General features: G+C 35.5%; 2 protein-coding genes across 3 annotated transcripts; one reads left to right on the top strand and one right to left on the bottom strand.

Annotated features, from left to right (window-relative positions):
- The first annotated feature begins 345 nt into the window (after positions 1 to 345).
- Positions 346 to 1565, top strand: LOC109211786 (putative glycine-rich cell wall structural protein 1). The gene has a single exon (XM_019375362.1). The coding sequence runs from the start codon at positions 681 to 683 to the stop codon at positions 1338 to 1340; it is 660 nt and encodes a 219-aa protein (XP_019230907.1). The 5' UTR covers positions 346 to 680; the 3' UTR covers positions 1341 to 1565.
- Positions 1566 to 2915: 1350 nt separating this feature from the next.
- Positions 2916 to 10501, bottom strand: LOC109211779 (protein BTR1-like). 2 transcript variants are annotated; one of them, XM_019375352.1, is made up of 9 exons: positions 10216 to 10499; positions 7575 to 7813; positions 7393 to 7499; positions 5042 to 5235; positions 4147 to 4223; positions 3800 to 3895; positions 3675 to 3736; positions 3505 to 3588; positions 2916 to 3372 (listed from the first exon to the last, which is right to left on the bottom strand). In XM_019375352.1, exons 1-9 carry the CDS (start codon positions 10322 to 10324, stop codon positions 3315 to 3317), a joined length of 1026 nt encoding a protein of 341 aa, XP_019230897.1. In that variant the 5' UTR covers positions 10325 to 10499; the 3' UTR covers positions 2916 to 3314. The 2 variants fall into 2 exon arrangements, with proteins under 2 accessions (XP_019230897.1, XP_019230898.1); XM_019375353.1 differs by lacking the exon at positions 2916 to 3372 and having other exon boundaries at positions 3501 to 3588; positions 10216 to 10501.
- Positions 10502 to 13763: the final 3262 nt, after the last annotated feature.

Below are 13763 nucleotides of genomic sequence, written 5' to 3'. Positions count from 1 at the left end.
AACCTAGTTTCGTTGGTCCAGTTATCATGTAGATTAACTTGAGATTGTTATTGGAACCCATAAGCTTAAAATTCTGGATCCGCCTGGATAACTAATAACAGTATAATTAATCTCCGCATAACTAATCCCGGCGTAACTTGTCTTCAAACCAAACGTCCCTTAAGTGTCTATCACAAATGAACCTATTATTATTTTAAGACTACGATTATAAAATTTAATATTTATTGAAACTTTAGTGATTTTCTAAAGATATATTTAAATTATGCCTTATCGAAAATATTGAAATTTTGTTGAACCCATGCATGATTATATTCTCCATTCCCTTAGTTTCTTCCACACCAATCACAACCACCCACATGATAAGTCGATCTTGATAACATTACCGTCAACTCCACCAAGAAGTCAACACGTTCATATTTTCATCTTCCACTAAAATTACTTGTTAAGAAGCTACTAGAAAGCCATGCAACTTTAAATATAAAGTTGTAGTAATTCGGAATGCTATAAATAGGACATTACCATAACCTCATTCCTCACAATCATAAGTACCATTTCCTCTCTCGTAAATTACGTGACATATATATTTTCTACAAAAGTTGCATAAACACGTACAACCATTACATATCATCGATCCATATCATACTTGATAACTTATTGCATTTGAATTTCAAAGCTAAGAAATGGCTCATTCCAAGCTTATAGCAGCTGCATTGTTGATTTTACTCTTTGTTGATCTTGCCTTTTGTGCAAGATTAGGAAAGTCGGTAAATGGCGGTAAAGGAGGAGGAGGTGGAGGTGGTGGAGGTGACGGAAGAGGTGGTGGTGGTGGTGGAGGGTCAGCCTTAGGGTCTGGTTCAGGTTATGGTTCGGGATATGGTTCTGGGGAAGGCTCGGGATATGGTGGGGGTGATGGGCTGTATGGGAGTGGTGGAGGTGGCGGCAGTGGAGGCGGAGGCGGAGGCGGTGGGGGTCGGGGAAATTCGGGTATGGGTAGTGGTTCTGGATATGGGTCCGGATCTGGATCAGGGTATGGATCGGGTGGAGGAATAGGAAGGGGTGGAGGCGGTGGAGGTGGTGGTGGTCGTGGTGGAGGAGGTGGTGGTGGCGGCGGCACAGGAAATGGCTCAGGGTATGGTTCTGGCTATGGAAGTGGAAGTGGCTCTGGATATGGAAGTGGTGGGGGTAGAGGAGGAGGAGGCGGTGGAGGAGGAGGTGGCGGCGGTGGTGGTGGCGGTGGCGGTGGCAGTGGCAATGGTTCAGGGTATGGTAGTGGCTCAGGGTATGGATCAGGATATGGTTCAGGATATGGTGAAGGGAATGGAGGTGATGAACGACCTTGAACTGCTGGAATATTGAAGTTCATTATACGTAAAATTTGATATATACTATTTGGTATATGCATTTTAAATTTATGATATAGAATAAGTAGCATGGTTTCACCACACCTTTATTTATGTGGTATATTAAACTTTGCTTGGTTGTGCATGTAATCCAATTTCACTATATTCTCTATTAGTATGTAACTCCAATTTAATGCAATAAATTTCCAGATTTTCCTCAAAGTACACTTTTGGATTTTTGTCTCCTCCTTAGGCCATCTCTAGCCCTTGCCTTCATTTTCTTTTTGGAGTAAAGTTACTACAACCATTTTTCTATTTTTTACTCCAAAAAAAATATTTTATTTTATATTTTTCTCTCTCTTTAATATTATATTATTATCTTTTATTTAAAGTTCTAATATCTTATTTCTATTAAAGAAATTCTATGCTATTTACCGTAGTTTCAATTTTAATGTATTTTCAATTTTCATGTATTTCCAATTTTGATGTATTTTCATTTAATGCATTTTCAGTTTTCACTTTTCAATTTTAGCAACATCTAATATTTTATATTCGCACCAATCAATTTTAGCAACATCTAATATTTTATATTTGCGCCATTCATTTTTTGAGATGATTATCTATTTATTGTACAGTTATAACTTATAATAAAATTAACTTACAATTTTACATAAAAATAATAAATGCACGAAAATTAATTTATCAAAATTATACGCCAAAGTTAAGATGTAAAATTAATATTATAAAGATATTATATAAACATAATTAGTTATATATAAAGAGCTAAATTAAAAGAGTTAAATAATAAAAAATAATAATAAAGTAAGGATGAATAGTAACGGAGGAGATGAATAGTGTTACTCCAAATTTGAAGTACCACTATTCATCCCCCATTTTGTAGCCAAAAATGGGAGAGCATTAGAGCCACATTTTGGCAAAAAATGACTGCAATTTGAAGAAATGGGGGAGAGTTGGAGATGCTCTTAAGGAAAATTAGTGGGAATTAGACAGGGGGTTTAATAGGGAAGTGCTTGACTCATGAAAAATAGACAAAGAAAATGTCCTTGATGAAATTTAAACCCACTTCATTTAGTTTTAGTGAAATTACTACAATAAATTACAACTCTAATAATAGTTTCTACTATCTTTAACTAAAAGTCTGGAGTATGAGTTTATTTAAAAAAAAAACGAGAAAACATGCTAAGACATACATATTACTTCTATTTGATGATATTTCAGTATCAGTATTGCTTATTTGTTCCAAAAATTTGTTGCCAATAGAAATAATAACAAGTGTTATGATTATTGTATTTTCATAGTTTAAGGCCATTTTTGCACCTAAAAGCAGCTGAAAGTTTAAATTAATTACCTGCTCAAGTTTAAGGATCGTTAATGCACTTTACCCAAATAATTATATCCATAAGCAAACTGATCATGATAATATAATCAACCCAGTAATCAAAGTATACCTGCAAGTAAAATGCAGCAAGCAACCTCATCTCCTCAAAGGCCCGGGCTAAAAAACCTCAAATGTTAACAGTGCCCAGTCTACTTTTAATCAAATGAACCAATGGATCTCCAACAAAATCATCACTAAATAATATAGCATAAAATGAAAATGTCGATTGCAACCAGAGAAACTATACCTACGTACTATTTAAGTTTACCACATTAAAGTATTTTTCAGTCATAAAATACGAAAATTGCTCCAAAGCCGGAAGTCTAACAATTTTCACATCTCGCATAACTCTCATACATGCTCTCCTGCAAGCTGCCAAGACTCCTGCTGATGACAATGACTTCCTCTACGAGACATAAGGAACAAATGTTTTGTATCTAACAAACCACAAGACACTTCAGAATTGTCAACTGAGTGCTAGCTATTGAAGAATTACAACTGTATAATACCGTATATATTCAGTCAATTTTATCAATTGCGACAATTATCCCCACAATGTTGCTTCCAAATATTCCTTAATGTACTGTATTTATGCTGAGCTCCTCAAATGGAAGGTCTTCTCCAACCGTGTTTCTGCATTTCACAAATTCATGACAATAGAAATGTCAACGCAGTTTCAAAATCATCATATGCATATGAAATTCTAGGTATCCATTAAGAAAACGTCAAAGACCAATAACTATGAATACAAGTCCATCCCATCACCTCTCAGAAACATTAGCTATTTTCCGAGATATCATGGACTCAGCCGTGCGAATTGCTCTTTGTGATCCAGTGATAGTTACCTTCCTGCAAAAAGGCCAAAAAGTTTTATACAATCTGTGTTCTTTGTAGTTCAACCTATCAAGTGGAACAACAGTTCCAGGACGCCATACCTGTCAGACGTACCGGACAAGAAATCACCCCTATCCGATATCTTTATTCTGGCACCACTAAGCTGCAATGAAAGGAGAGACTTAGCATAAATACATAGCAGGCAGAATAGCAACTTCTTACACACCTGACTGATCTCCATTATGCTCCTACCATTGCGCCCCAGGACTAACCCAACATGCTCATCCGCAACACCAATAGTCACAGTATTGTTTCTGTCTTCCTGCAATGCTGCCCGAGTAAGCTAAACAAGAATAGAACCATAACAGAACCAATAAGAAATTAGCCAAAGTGCAGAACCCCATCTAGAAACAGGATAATATAGTACATTCATTAGCTTCAAACCAATTAGAAAGTAAAAGAATGGTTGCAGGATAAAAACAGGTTTGCCAGCAGAGTCATAGGCATTAAGGACAACAAAGTACTTCCTTTTGGATGAAGATAAGTATTGTCTTAAGAAGGATGAAAATGGACCTTGTTCTGATGTCGGTTATTCGGATATCTTCCTCCAACTCCGCTTGGTGGCCCATAGTTCATTCCGACATAAACAGCTGAGAAAATAGGAGGTGGCAGAAATTAAAAATTCAAATGAGAATCAACAACAACAACAGTATAGTCCCACAAGTGGGGTAAAGGGAAGAATATGACTTAGAAATTAAAAATTCAAATGAGAATATGACTTAGAATAAGGGGCAGAATATGAACATCTCAAATTAGAGATACTTTATTCCTGTAACTGCTTAAACTCAATTTTCTGAATATGATGCTCCATTAAGTCAACCACTACAACAATCCCCTAAAACGTACTCTTGATAGCCGCACACAACATTACAAGAGAGACTAGGTCTAGTAGTATTTAGAAAGCGGTGCAGCCAAGAAGCTAATAAATTCCCTTCATCGTCCATTCTCTTATTTGTAGATTGAGGTCCTATAGGAAGCAATACCCAGCAATTGCTCACAGACGGCAATTAAGACATGAGAGTATGTCTTATCCATCCCAAGCTATTAGATAAAGTACAACAAGAAACAACAATAAAAAAACCAGTGTAATCCCACAAGTGGGGCCTGGGGAGGGTAGTATGTACGCAGACCTTACCCCTACCTTCGAGAAGGCAGAGAGGCTGTTTCCAAAAGACCCTCGGCTTAGGAAAGATAAAAGAAGGGCAGCAGAAATCACACCAATTCTAAAACCGAAGCAAAAATACCAAGATACAAAACTAGAACTGAGTATTGTAATCAGAAGGCCGAAACGAAAGCAACGACAAGTAATCACATAAATCAAGAAATACGAAAATTAACTAATGCTAACTCATCTACTAAAGCTATTAGATAAAGTAAGTACTATAAATTAGTTACATTTGCATCATACCTGCATATTGGAATGGTGCATTCATGGACTGCATGTAATGAGGGTCTTCTGCTAACTTATATAGAATCAATTCAATAGCCCGCATCTGCTCGTCTAGAGTTCCGGTCACTGTAACTACCCTATCATGCAGTCCTGGGAAATTGTTATCCTGAGGAGATATTTTTATGCCAGCCCTGGAGTCTTCAATAAATGACCTGAACAAGAAAAATGCACATACTCAATATTAAAATTCCACAACCATCTGATTCTGCATATGAAAAATATTTTCAAAAGCTAACCAAGAAAAATATTGCACAAGCATTCACTTCTATAAATTAGTTGTGGAGGACAATATGCAAATAGACTTCCATACTATATTTACAACTCACAATACCACCAAATAAGCGGGTTATATAAGGATTTCTTTCTTGAGGGTTACATATATAGGGATTACCCTCAATTTTCAGTTCATCATATGTAAACCTGACATTTGGAACCATATAACATAACCTCCTCAAGGTTATGGAATAAAGTGAAAATTTAACTTTTCCTTCCAAACTAGAAGCGAGTGGCACACACTTAAAACAAGTGGACTTTGGTTCTAAGCCCTTTCTCCATCCAAAAGCACAAACACACTATAACCTCCTCCATGACTTCATTTCATTAAATGACAAAGACAAGAAAAAGAAAGTATTATGGCAGCAAAAAAAGAAAATAAGATCCATCCTGTCGCATCTCTTTGTATTTCACTAGCTGCTAAGAACAAGAAGAAAAAGGTAGGAAAAACAAAACAGAGAGGCAAAAATAAAAAGGAGAGGAAAAAAAGGACGAAATAAAAATAGAGTATTTCTTCTCCAAAAAAAAAAGACTATTCATGATGAGGCCACCCCCTGTTTGCTATCACAGCATACATGAGAGAACTATTTTTGGTTTCTACCCGCCAACAATTTTTTTGGGAATGGCAATGAATTCTCTTTTGCTTTCAGACTCCTCTTTCCTACCAAAGGAAGAAGAACAAGGAATCAAGTAATACATAGCCGTTGTTAATCAGATAATATGCTGCAGTATTAACGGGTTTAAGAAGTAGGTTTTTCCCCTTCGAAATTATACCATGGTTAGAAAAAAAATCATATATATATGGTTCGTCCTTCAAATTCATTTCATAAGGAGTTGAAAGAGCTTTTACAAGATGAACTCCATTAATCCTTAAACCTAACACCTGCACTACTTTCTAACCTTTCTCTCTTCTTTACTTTATAACTTTTTGACCCAGCCAAATAGTGTGAGATAGCACAGATACAAAAAAATTTCTCCCACTAGAAGAATACTAAAGTATAATGGCCCGACATGAATTGAACAAGGAAAAGATAACAAAGTACTTGGCACGCATAGAGCTGTAAAATAAGTTGCAATCTTGATAACTTGCGAAGTCACTGTCAAGCAAATAAATATGTTGAAGAGCATAGTAATACTAACTAGACAAGATGTTCTTAGCCGGATAAAGAACAATTTTTTGCGGTCAAATTGAATTTGTAATATGCAACTAGAGCTTTTGAGAGCATTCTTTTTTTCTTTTGACTTTTTTTTTAATAAGTAGCTTTCTGAGAGCATTCTCAATGTATATCTATATTGATAAACAATTCTGCCTATAGCATAACATAAGAAGAAAACCAACTATAACCGTAGCCTTCTGAGCTAAGCACGGTCAGAACTTTGGTCAGCACCCTAAAATCCTCACAACCAGATTGAGTTGTTCAGAATATTTGAGGAAATTAATAAAAATAGAACCTAATAAAATTCCAGCAGACAACTTCAAGAAAACTATTTAGATCACGCATCAGCGCTACACAAAGAGGACAACTTTGATCTGGATGAGGCAGCAGTTCGCACCATGATGTTAACCAAGTGAGCCATGCAGCAGTTACCAAAAAAATAAGCTCAAATATTCACGTTAGGTACGAAACTTAGCCAAATCAACAGCGAGCACAGAACCAAAAACTTCTAACAGCATATACAATTCGATCTAAAAGGGTTATTAACTGGAATCCAAAGGTTGCATGGCCATCCTGCTATCAGCCAAAAGCTCAAAGACAAACTCGTGGTAGTCAAAATAAAGTCAAGCAACTCATTCCAGCGCAAGACTATACCATTTCGACATACATTTTTGCAAAAACTTCATAACCAAGAGCAGAAAGAATATTCGTTTCATTATGTCGTGTAGGGAAGTCAATGTTATAACAATCAAATTCCAGGATATTCGCTTGGTGATAGTCTGTTATGTCAGAATGAGATTATGAAATTTGCAGGAGCAGTGTAGGGGAAAGATATGTATCCTCAACGCTTATACAACATAAAGTGAGTAGAATTCATACTTTATTGTGGCTCCTCCTTTCCCAATTATTCCACCACATGAGCTGTTGGGCACAACTAGTCTAAATCTTGAGCGTGGTTCAGCATCGCCACCATCTTCAACATAAAACTGATCCAGAAGAAGATAGTATTTTAATCTATAGATCAAGAGAAGTATAAGAAACAGGAGTGGACATGACATTACCTCATCTAGCAATTTACCAAGAATAAGATCAACTGCCTTGAGTAAGTCATCGAGCAACCCAGATACCATCACAACTCTATCTGATGTTCCAGGGAAAAATTCAAAGTTGCGTGACAACTGAATTCTAGCCCCAGAACGAGATTGAAACTCAGTGATAGTTGAACCACCTTTTCCAATAATTGAACCGGCTTCAGCATTTGATAGAAGGAACTTGGCATAAGTTGTCTTCTCCTCATGGTCTGGGAATAAGACAAGCATAAAAAAGAGGATTGTTAGACCTTTCTTGAGTACTTAGCAGAAACCCCTCTAAAGGTGATATTCCGAGTTTAATGATTTTCAACAATAATTGCAAAATATAATAAAGAAACCTTTTTAAAATAGAACAAACTTTCTTCTCATTATCATGAACGTAGATTGAAATGCTACACGTGTCCAGCTTATCATACTGAGTAGCTTTGCAAACCTAACCCCCTAATAATGAGAATAAATTTTGTAGCCTCATTTCTCACATCCCTAATGCAGCAGAAGAGATATATTCCCATGGAGAGTGCCAAAAACTTTTGATATGTGATGTTTTATTACAGCCAATTAACGATACATTATCATGCCAATGCCACAAATTAAGTCAACCAGTAAATTACCAGCTTCTCATGCATAGTGTATATGCACATTTGTGATCTATAAAATTCCAAAATGAGAAGGAATGGAAGCAGATTTAGTATATAATACACTGGTTCATCAGAATCCAATACTTTTGGCTCAAAAATTGTATGTGTTAAAAATCTACTAAATAAGTAAAAATAATAATAAATATTAAAAAAAAAATACAAAGTCGAGGGTCTATCGGAAACAGCCTCTCTGCCCTATCGGGGTAGAGGTAAGGTCTGCGTACACATTACCCTCCCCAGACCCCACTTGTGGGATTTTACTGGGTCGTTGTTGTTGTTGTTATATAAAAAAGTACAAAGAATAAATTCTGAAACCAGTAAATCAAATGGCCATCGATAGAATTTCGAACTCGAACCTATAAAGTTCAAATCCTGGATCCGTCTCAGAAGGAAAGTATAAGTATTGGAAATAGTTCTTTTAATTAGTAAAGCTTCAGTTTGTTAAAGACATTTATTTTGCTCAATATGGAGTTAAGAATCGAAAAGCTGGAGAAAAGTTTGCACTCATTCAATTTCTGATTCAGTCTCCCTTGGATGTTACCAATATATGTGCTGCTTTCATGGTGAAATACTGCAATCATACAAAACCTTTTGCCTCAGATTTCACATGATGTTTTAAAGAAAGAGTAACTAGTATGAATAGAAACTCATAAAGTGATATAGCTCGAACTTGTGAACCTTCCATACAGGGATTTCCTTGCGGGCTATTTTTGGTATACGATGTTCATCTTAAGGAACGGGATAGCTAAAGATGTTTCACCAAAGCACATTTTCGGCACATACAAGAAGGTTTTTACCTTTTTTATGCAGGTAAATAGATGGTAATAGTTGAATAATGAGGCTCAGGTGCCTCTGGTACAGAATTGGATATGAAAAACGCTTTCGAAAGACTAAGCACCTTCTCTATTAGTATTTCTAAAGGAAAAAACTCCCCTCGACCCGTAATATCACGTGATTGAGAGACAGCATTGACGCATTTGAACTTCAGAATTAAGAGGCAAAATCATTAAAAGAACAGCAGCTCAATTTTAAAAATATGTAGGCTTCAATGAATGCATGATGCAAGGAAGCTCTTTGAGATAAAATAAGTATTGGCTACAATAGCATACTTTCAGCTAAAATCTTAAATAATATCATGAATGTTGAAGCAATTTCATGAAGGGTGTATATATTTTTATGTGTAGGTGTGTGTAATGTCCGTTGAGAAAATTAACATGAGGTTATCCATAAGATTCAAGGATCCTTTACAGTAGCAACTACTAAATCCATGGCACCTAGAAATGCCTACAAGGTAAATACCACAACAAATACAGTATTTTCTCATTTTGAGGCATCAAAACAAGCACAATAGCAGCCACAACAACTACGCCTCAGTCCCAAACAAAGGAGGTTGCGGTAGGGTGACAGCCAGCGTAACACTAGCCAATTTCATGATGAATCCTCACATTACAGATTTCAACAAGCGCACATCACAGAAATAAAAGCAAGCCACGACATCTGATTGTGAGCTCAGATTTAGTCCACAGGTAGCAAATAAATAACTTCCATTTCGGATAATATGCCCCACAAACAGCAAATTTCTTCTATTCCCAGTTTCCTATGAATTTCCACAAATGCATTTGCCGATCTTTAAACTAAACATATTACTATTATCAACTCACAAATAGTCCATAAAATCACCAAATGTCCCCCATCCTTAGGGTTTTAAAACAACAGTAATCAATACCTATACAAATATCAGCTCAAAACCTGTTCGCATTCGAATTTTCACATTGTACCAGTTTCCAGACGGAAAGGGATCAAACACAACAGAATTCTAAAATCACATTATCAAAAAATTCAAAAACTATAACTAAAAAAATATAAAAAAGCGACAATAGATAGCAGATCCAAAGCTAGTTATATTCACATTACAACAATACACGGAAATTTTGAAAATTAGTAAAAAAAAAGTGATTAGAGATATATAAAACCTTGAGAAGGAGGAGAAGAAGGCGGAGATTTGCGAGGGGAAGATTGCTCCAGCTGACTTTCAGCTGACGAATTGTAGTTCGATTCTGCTCCTGCTCCTTCCATTGCCATTTTCGGGGAGTATAATCACTGTGTGTGTGTGTGGTTTTAAGAAGAATGTGAAGAAGGTAGAGATTTATTAGAAGAAGAGGAAATGGAAAGAGAGTGGAAGCATGTGCTGAAGAAGGGGAGTGAGAGGTGCTTTGCCGGGATGAAGAAGACTTTTCTGGTGTTTTATTTTAGACCTTGAAAACCGCCTCTTTTGGACAACTACTCAGATTTCCGTTTTTTCTTTTTTTTATATTATTTTTCTTTTTCTTCTTCTTATTTTGCATTTTGTTTTCTAGCTTGAGAAAATCTAATAGTAAAGGATGTGCTTGTGAGAGTTATTTCACAAATTATCATTCATCTTTAATTATTCAGCTAAAGTTATAAATTATTTTTGAACAAAAAAAAATTGGTTAACTTTATCTAAATATTACAAAAATTATTAAACTATCTTTTATAACTAAAAAAAATTATTTAATATTGCTTAAATATCATTGAAATGTATGTCTCATTTGTTTCCTTTCAATGACTTTTTCCTTTTGGAATAAAGTTGAGTAATTTTTACAAAGATAGTTTAGTGACCTTCGTGATACTTAGGTAAAGTTCAATATTTTTATAAATAAAAAAATAAGTTAGTAGTTTTTGTATAAGAAAATAAAAGTTACGTGATCATCCATAAAATTAACTTTGAACTAGAAAACTTACCTAACTGCTATTCTCTATTGGTTCCTTTACACAGTGGTTGAGCCACATGTAGTTGACACCCCTTGTTGAAAAAAAATTACACTGTGTAGTTAGGTAAAATAAAAATATCTTATGTATATACACTATAAGTTGACACTCTCTAACTTCTTTTTGAATTTACTTTTTTATATTTTGACCCCGTGAGTAAAAATTCTAGTTCCGCCACAGCCGTTACAATTTAGGAAATAACTCCAAAACCTATTCTTTTTCGTTCTATGAATAGGCGTTTGTACATAAAAATTATAATTTTTGAAAAAAATTGTATTTGGAGTTAAGTTGAATATGATATTTGGAATTTGAAATTATGTTTGGATATGCATTTCACTTGAAAGAAGTTACAATTTTGTGAGTGAAGAATAAGTTTTTCTAAAAATTTAAAATAAAAAATTCATTTTCTAAAAAAATTCAAAAACTTACAAAATTTTATGGACAAACACATTTTTTTAAAAATTTTAACTTTAGAAAAAAAAAAGAAAAAAAGTTATGGACAACCGGACCTTAGACATTTGCATTACATATATTTGCACGCGAATAAATGATGATTGCCAATTTTCCACACAGTTAGGCACTACCGAACTAGCTGAGGCAAAATTCTCTAAGGGGTCGTTCGGTTTGAATAAAGCTTATGCCGGGATAAGTTATGTTGGAATAAGTTATGCTGAAATTAATTATGTTGGGATTGTTTTCTATTCATTGTTTGGTATGTTGTATTAAAAATGATAATTGCATAATTTCTAAAAAGAAGGTATAAGTTATCCCGATACTAATTATCCCACCTCTATAAGGTATAAGTTATTCCGGTGTTAATTTTAATCCCGAGATAGCTTATACCTGGTTTGCTAACCAAACAAAGTATTAAGGTGGTATTAAATTTTTATACCTGCTTATACCTCGTACCAAACGACCCCAAAGTGTACATTTAAAGCTTACCAAAAACAAGAGACTCCACACACATCTTGTATACTGGTGCTATATCTAGTATTGGTAAATTGTTGTTACTTCCTATCTTTTTTTGGTTGCAGTTTTGAGATAGTTCAGAAATAGTTGGCAGAATTTTCCAAGTCAACTATAACATAAAATAGAACAGCTTGAGTTGGTAGTTTGTTTTTTTTGTGAAACAAGTAGTGTAGTTTTCAATTAATATTAGAAAAATGTCAATTATATAAGTGTATTATCCAGTATAATTTATTTCGTTATTTAATTGTATTTATAATTTAACGGGAAAAAAATTCAAGTAGAACATGCAGAAGTAAAGATCGTGCGTGTACAAAATTTTCTCTATCACATGGATAGTTGAATACGTCTTCAGAGAATAGGACGGATTCCACGATTTCTTAATCATTGGCCAGATCTATTTCACAAAGCCAGAAACTATTAACCAGTAATGGTTTTTGTAAAAAAGTGGCATTTGGATTTTGTCTTAATTTAATTTCCAAACGAATAAAAAATACTTTTGGGAAGTTTGTGCGTTTGGATTTTTTAAGAAAATTTCATTAAAAAGTACTTGTACTAACTTATACAAGGAGGAACATTGAAGAGATTGTTTCAATTCCATTATACAGAGGATATTTGAATTGACTTATTTTAAGTGTTTATTGGCTTTTAAATATTTTTTAATTTTTGTGATGTTTGGCATTAATAAAAAATCTTATAACACTTACTTTTAGGCATGAAAAGTACTCCCTTCGTTTACTTCTACTTGGCACGTGATTGCTTATGATTCACGTCAGTTGAAGCCTCATGAGAAGAACTACCCTATTCATGATTTGGAGTTGGCTACCATTGTTCATGCATTGAATATTTGGAGACACTATCTCTATGGTGTGTCTTGTGAGGTTTTTACAGATCATCCGAGCCTCCAACACTTGTTCAAACAGAAGGATCTAAATTTGAGGCAGCAGAGATGGTTGGAGCTGCTAAAGGACTATGATATGACTATTCTGTATCATCCGGGGATGGTCAATGTAGTGGTTGATGCCTTCAGTTGGAAGGCAGTGAGTATGGATAGCCTTGCATTCATTCCTATTGGTGAGAGACCTCTTGCAGTTGATGTTCAGGCCTTGCCCAACCAGTTCGTGAGATTAGATGTTTCGGAGCCCAGTCAGGTTCTAGCATGTGTGCTTTCTCGGTCTTCCTTATTTGATTGCATCAGATAGCGTCAGTATGATGATCCTCATTTACTTGTCCTCAAGGACAAGGTTCAGCACGGTGATTCCAGAGATGTTACTATTGGAGATGATGGGGTGTTGGGGTGTAGGGCCGGATATGTGTGCCCAATGTAGGTGGGTTACGTGAGTTGATTCTTGAGGAGGCCCACAGCTCGCGATATTCCATTCATCCGGGTTGCCGCGAAGATGTACCAGGACTTGAGGCAGCATTATTGGTGGAGGAGGATAAAGAAGGATATAGTGGGATTTGTAGCTCGGTGCCTTAACTATCAGCAGGTAAAGTATGAACATCAGAGACCAGGCGGATTGCTTCAGAGGATAGAGATTCCAGAGTGGAAGTGGGAGTGGATCACCATGGATTTTGTTGTTGGGCTACCACGGACTTCGAGGAAGTTCGACGCTATTTGGGTGATTGTAGATCGGCTGACCAAGTCCGCGCACTTTATTCCAATTGGTACTACTTATTCTTCAGAGCGGTTGGCTGAGATTTACATTCGAGAGATTGTTCGCCTTCACGGTGTGCCAGTGTCCATTTCATATCAGAGCACGCA

Source organism: Nicotiana attenuata, unplaced genomic scaffold (genome assembly GCF_001879085.1).
Source record: "Nicotiana attenuata strain UT unplaced genomic scaffold, NIATTr2, whole genome shotgun sequence".
Classification (NCBI taxonomy): domain Eukaryota; kingdom Viridiplantae; phylum Streptophyta; class Magnoliopsida; order Solanales; family Solanaceae; genus Nicotiana; species Nicotiana attenuata.
Note: the sequence above shows the minus strand (reverse complement) of the source record. Positions and strands in the feature narration are given on the sequence as shown.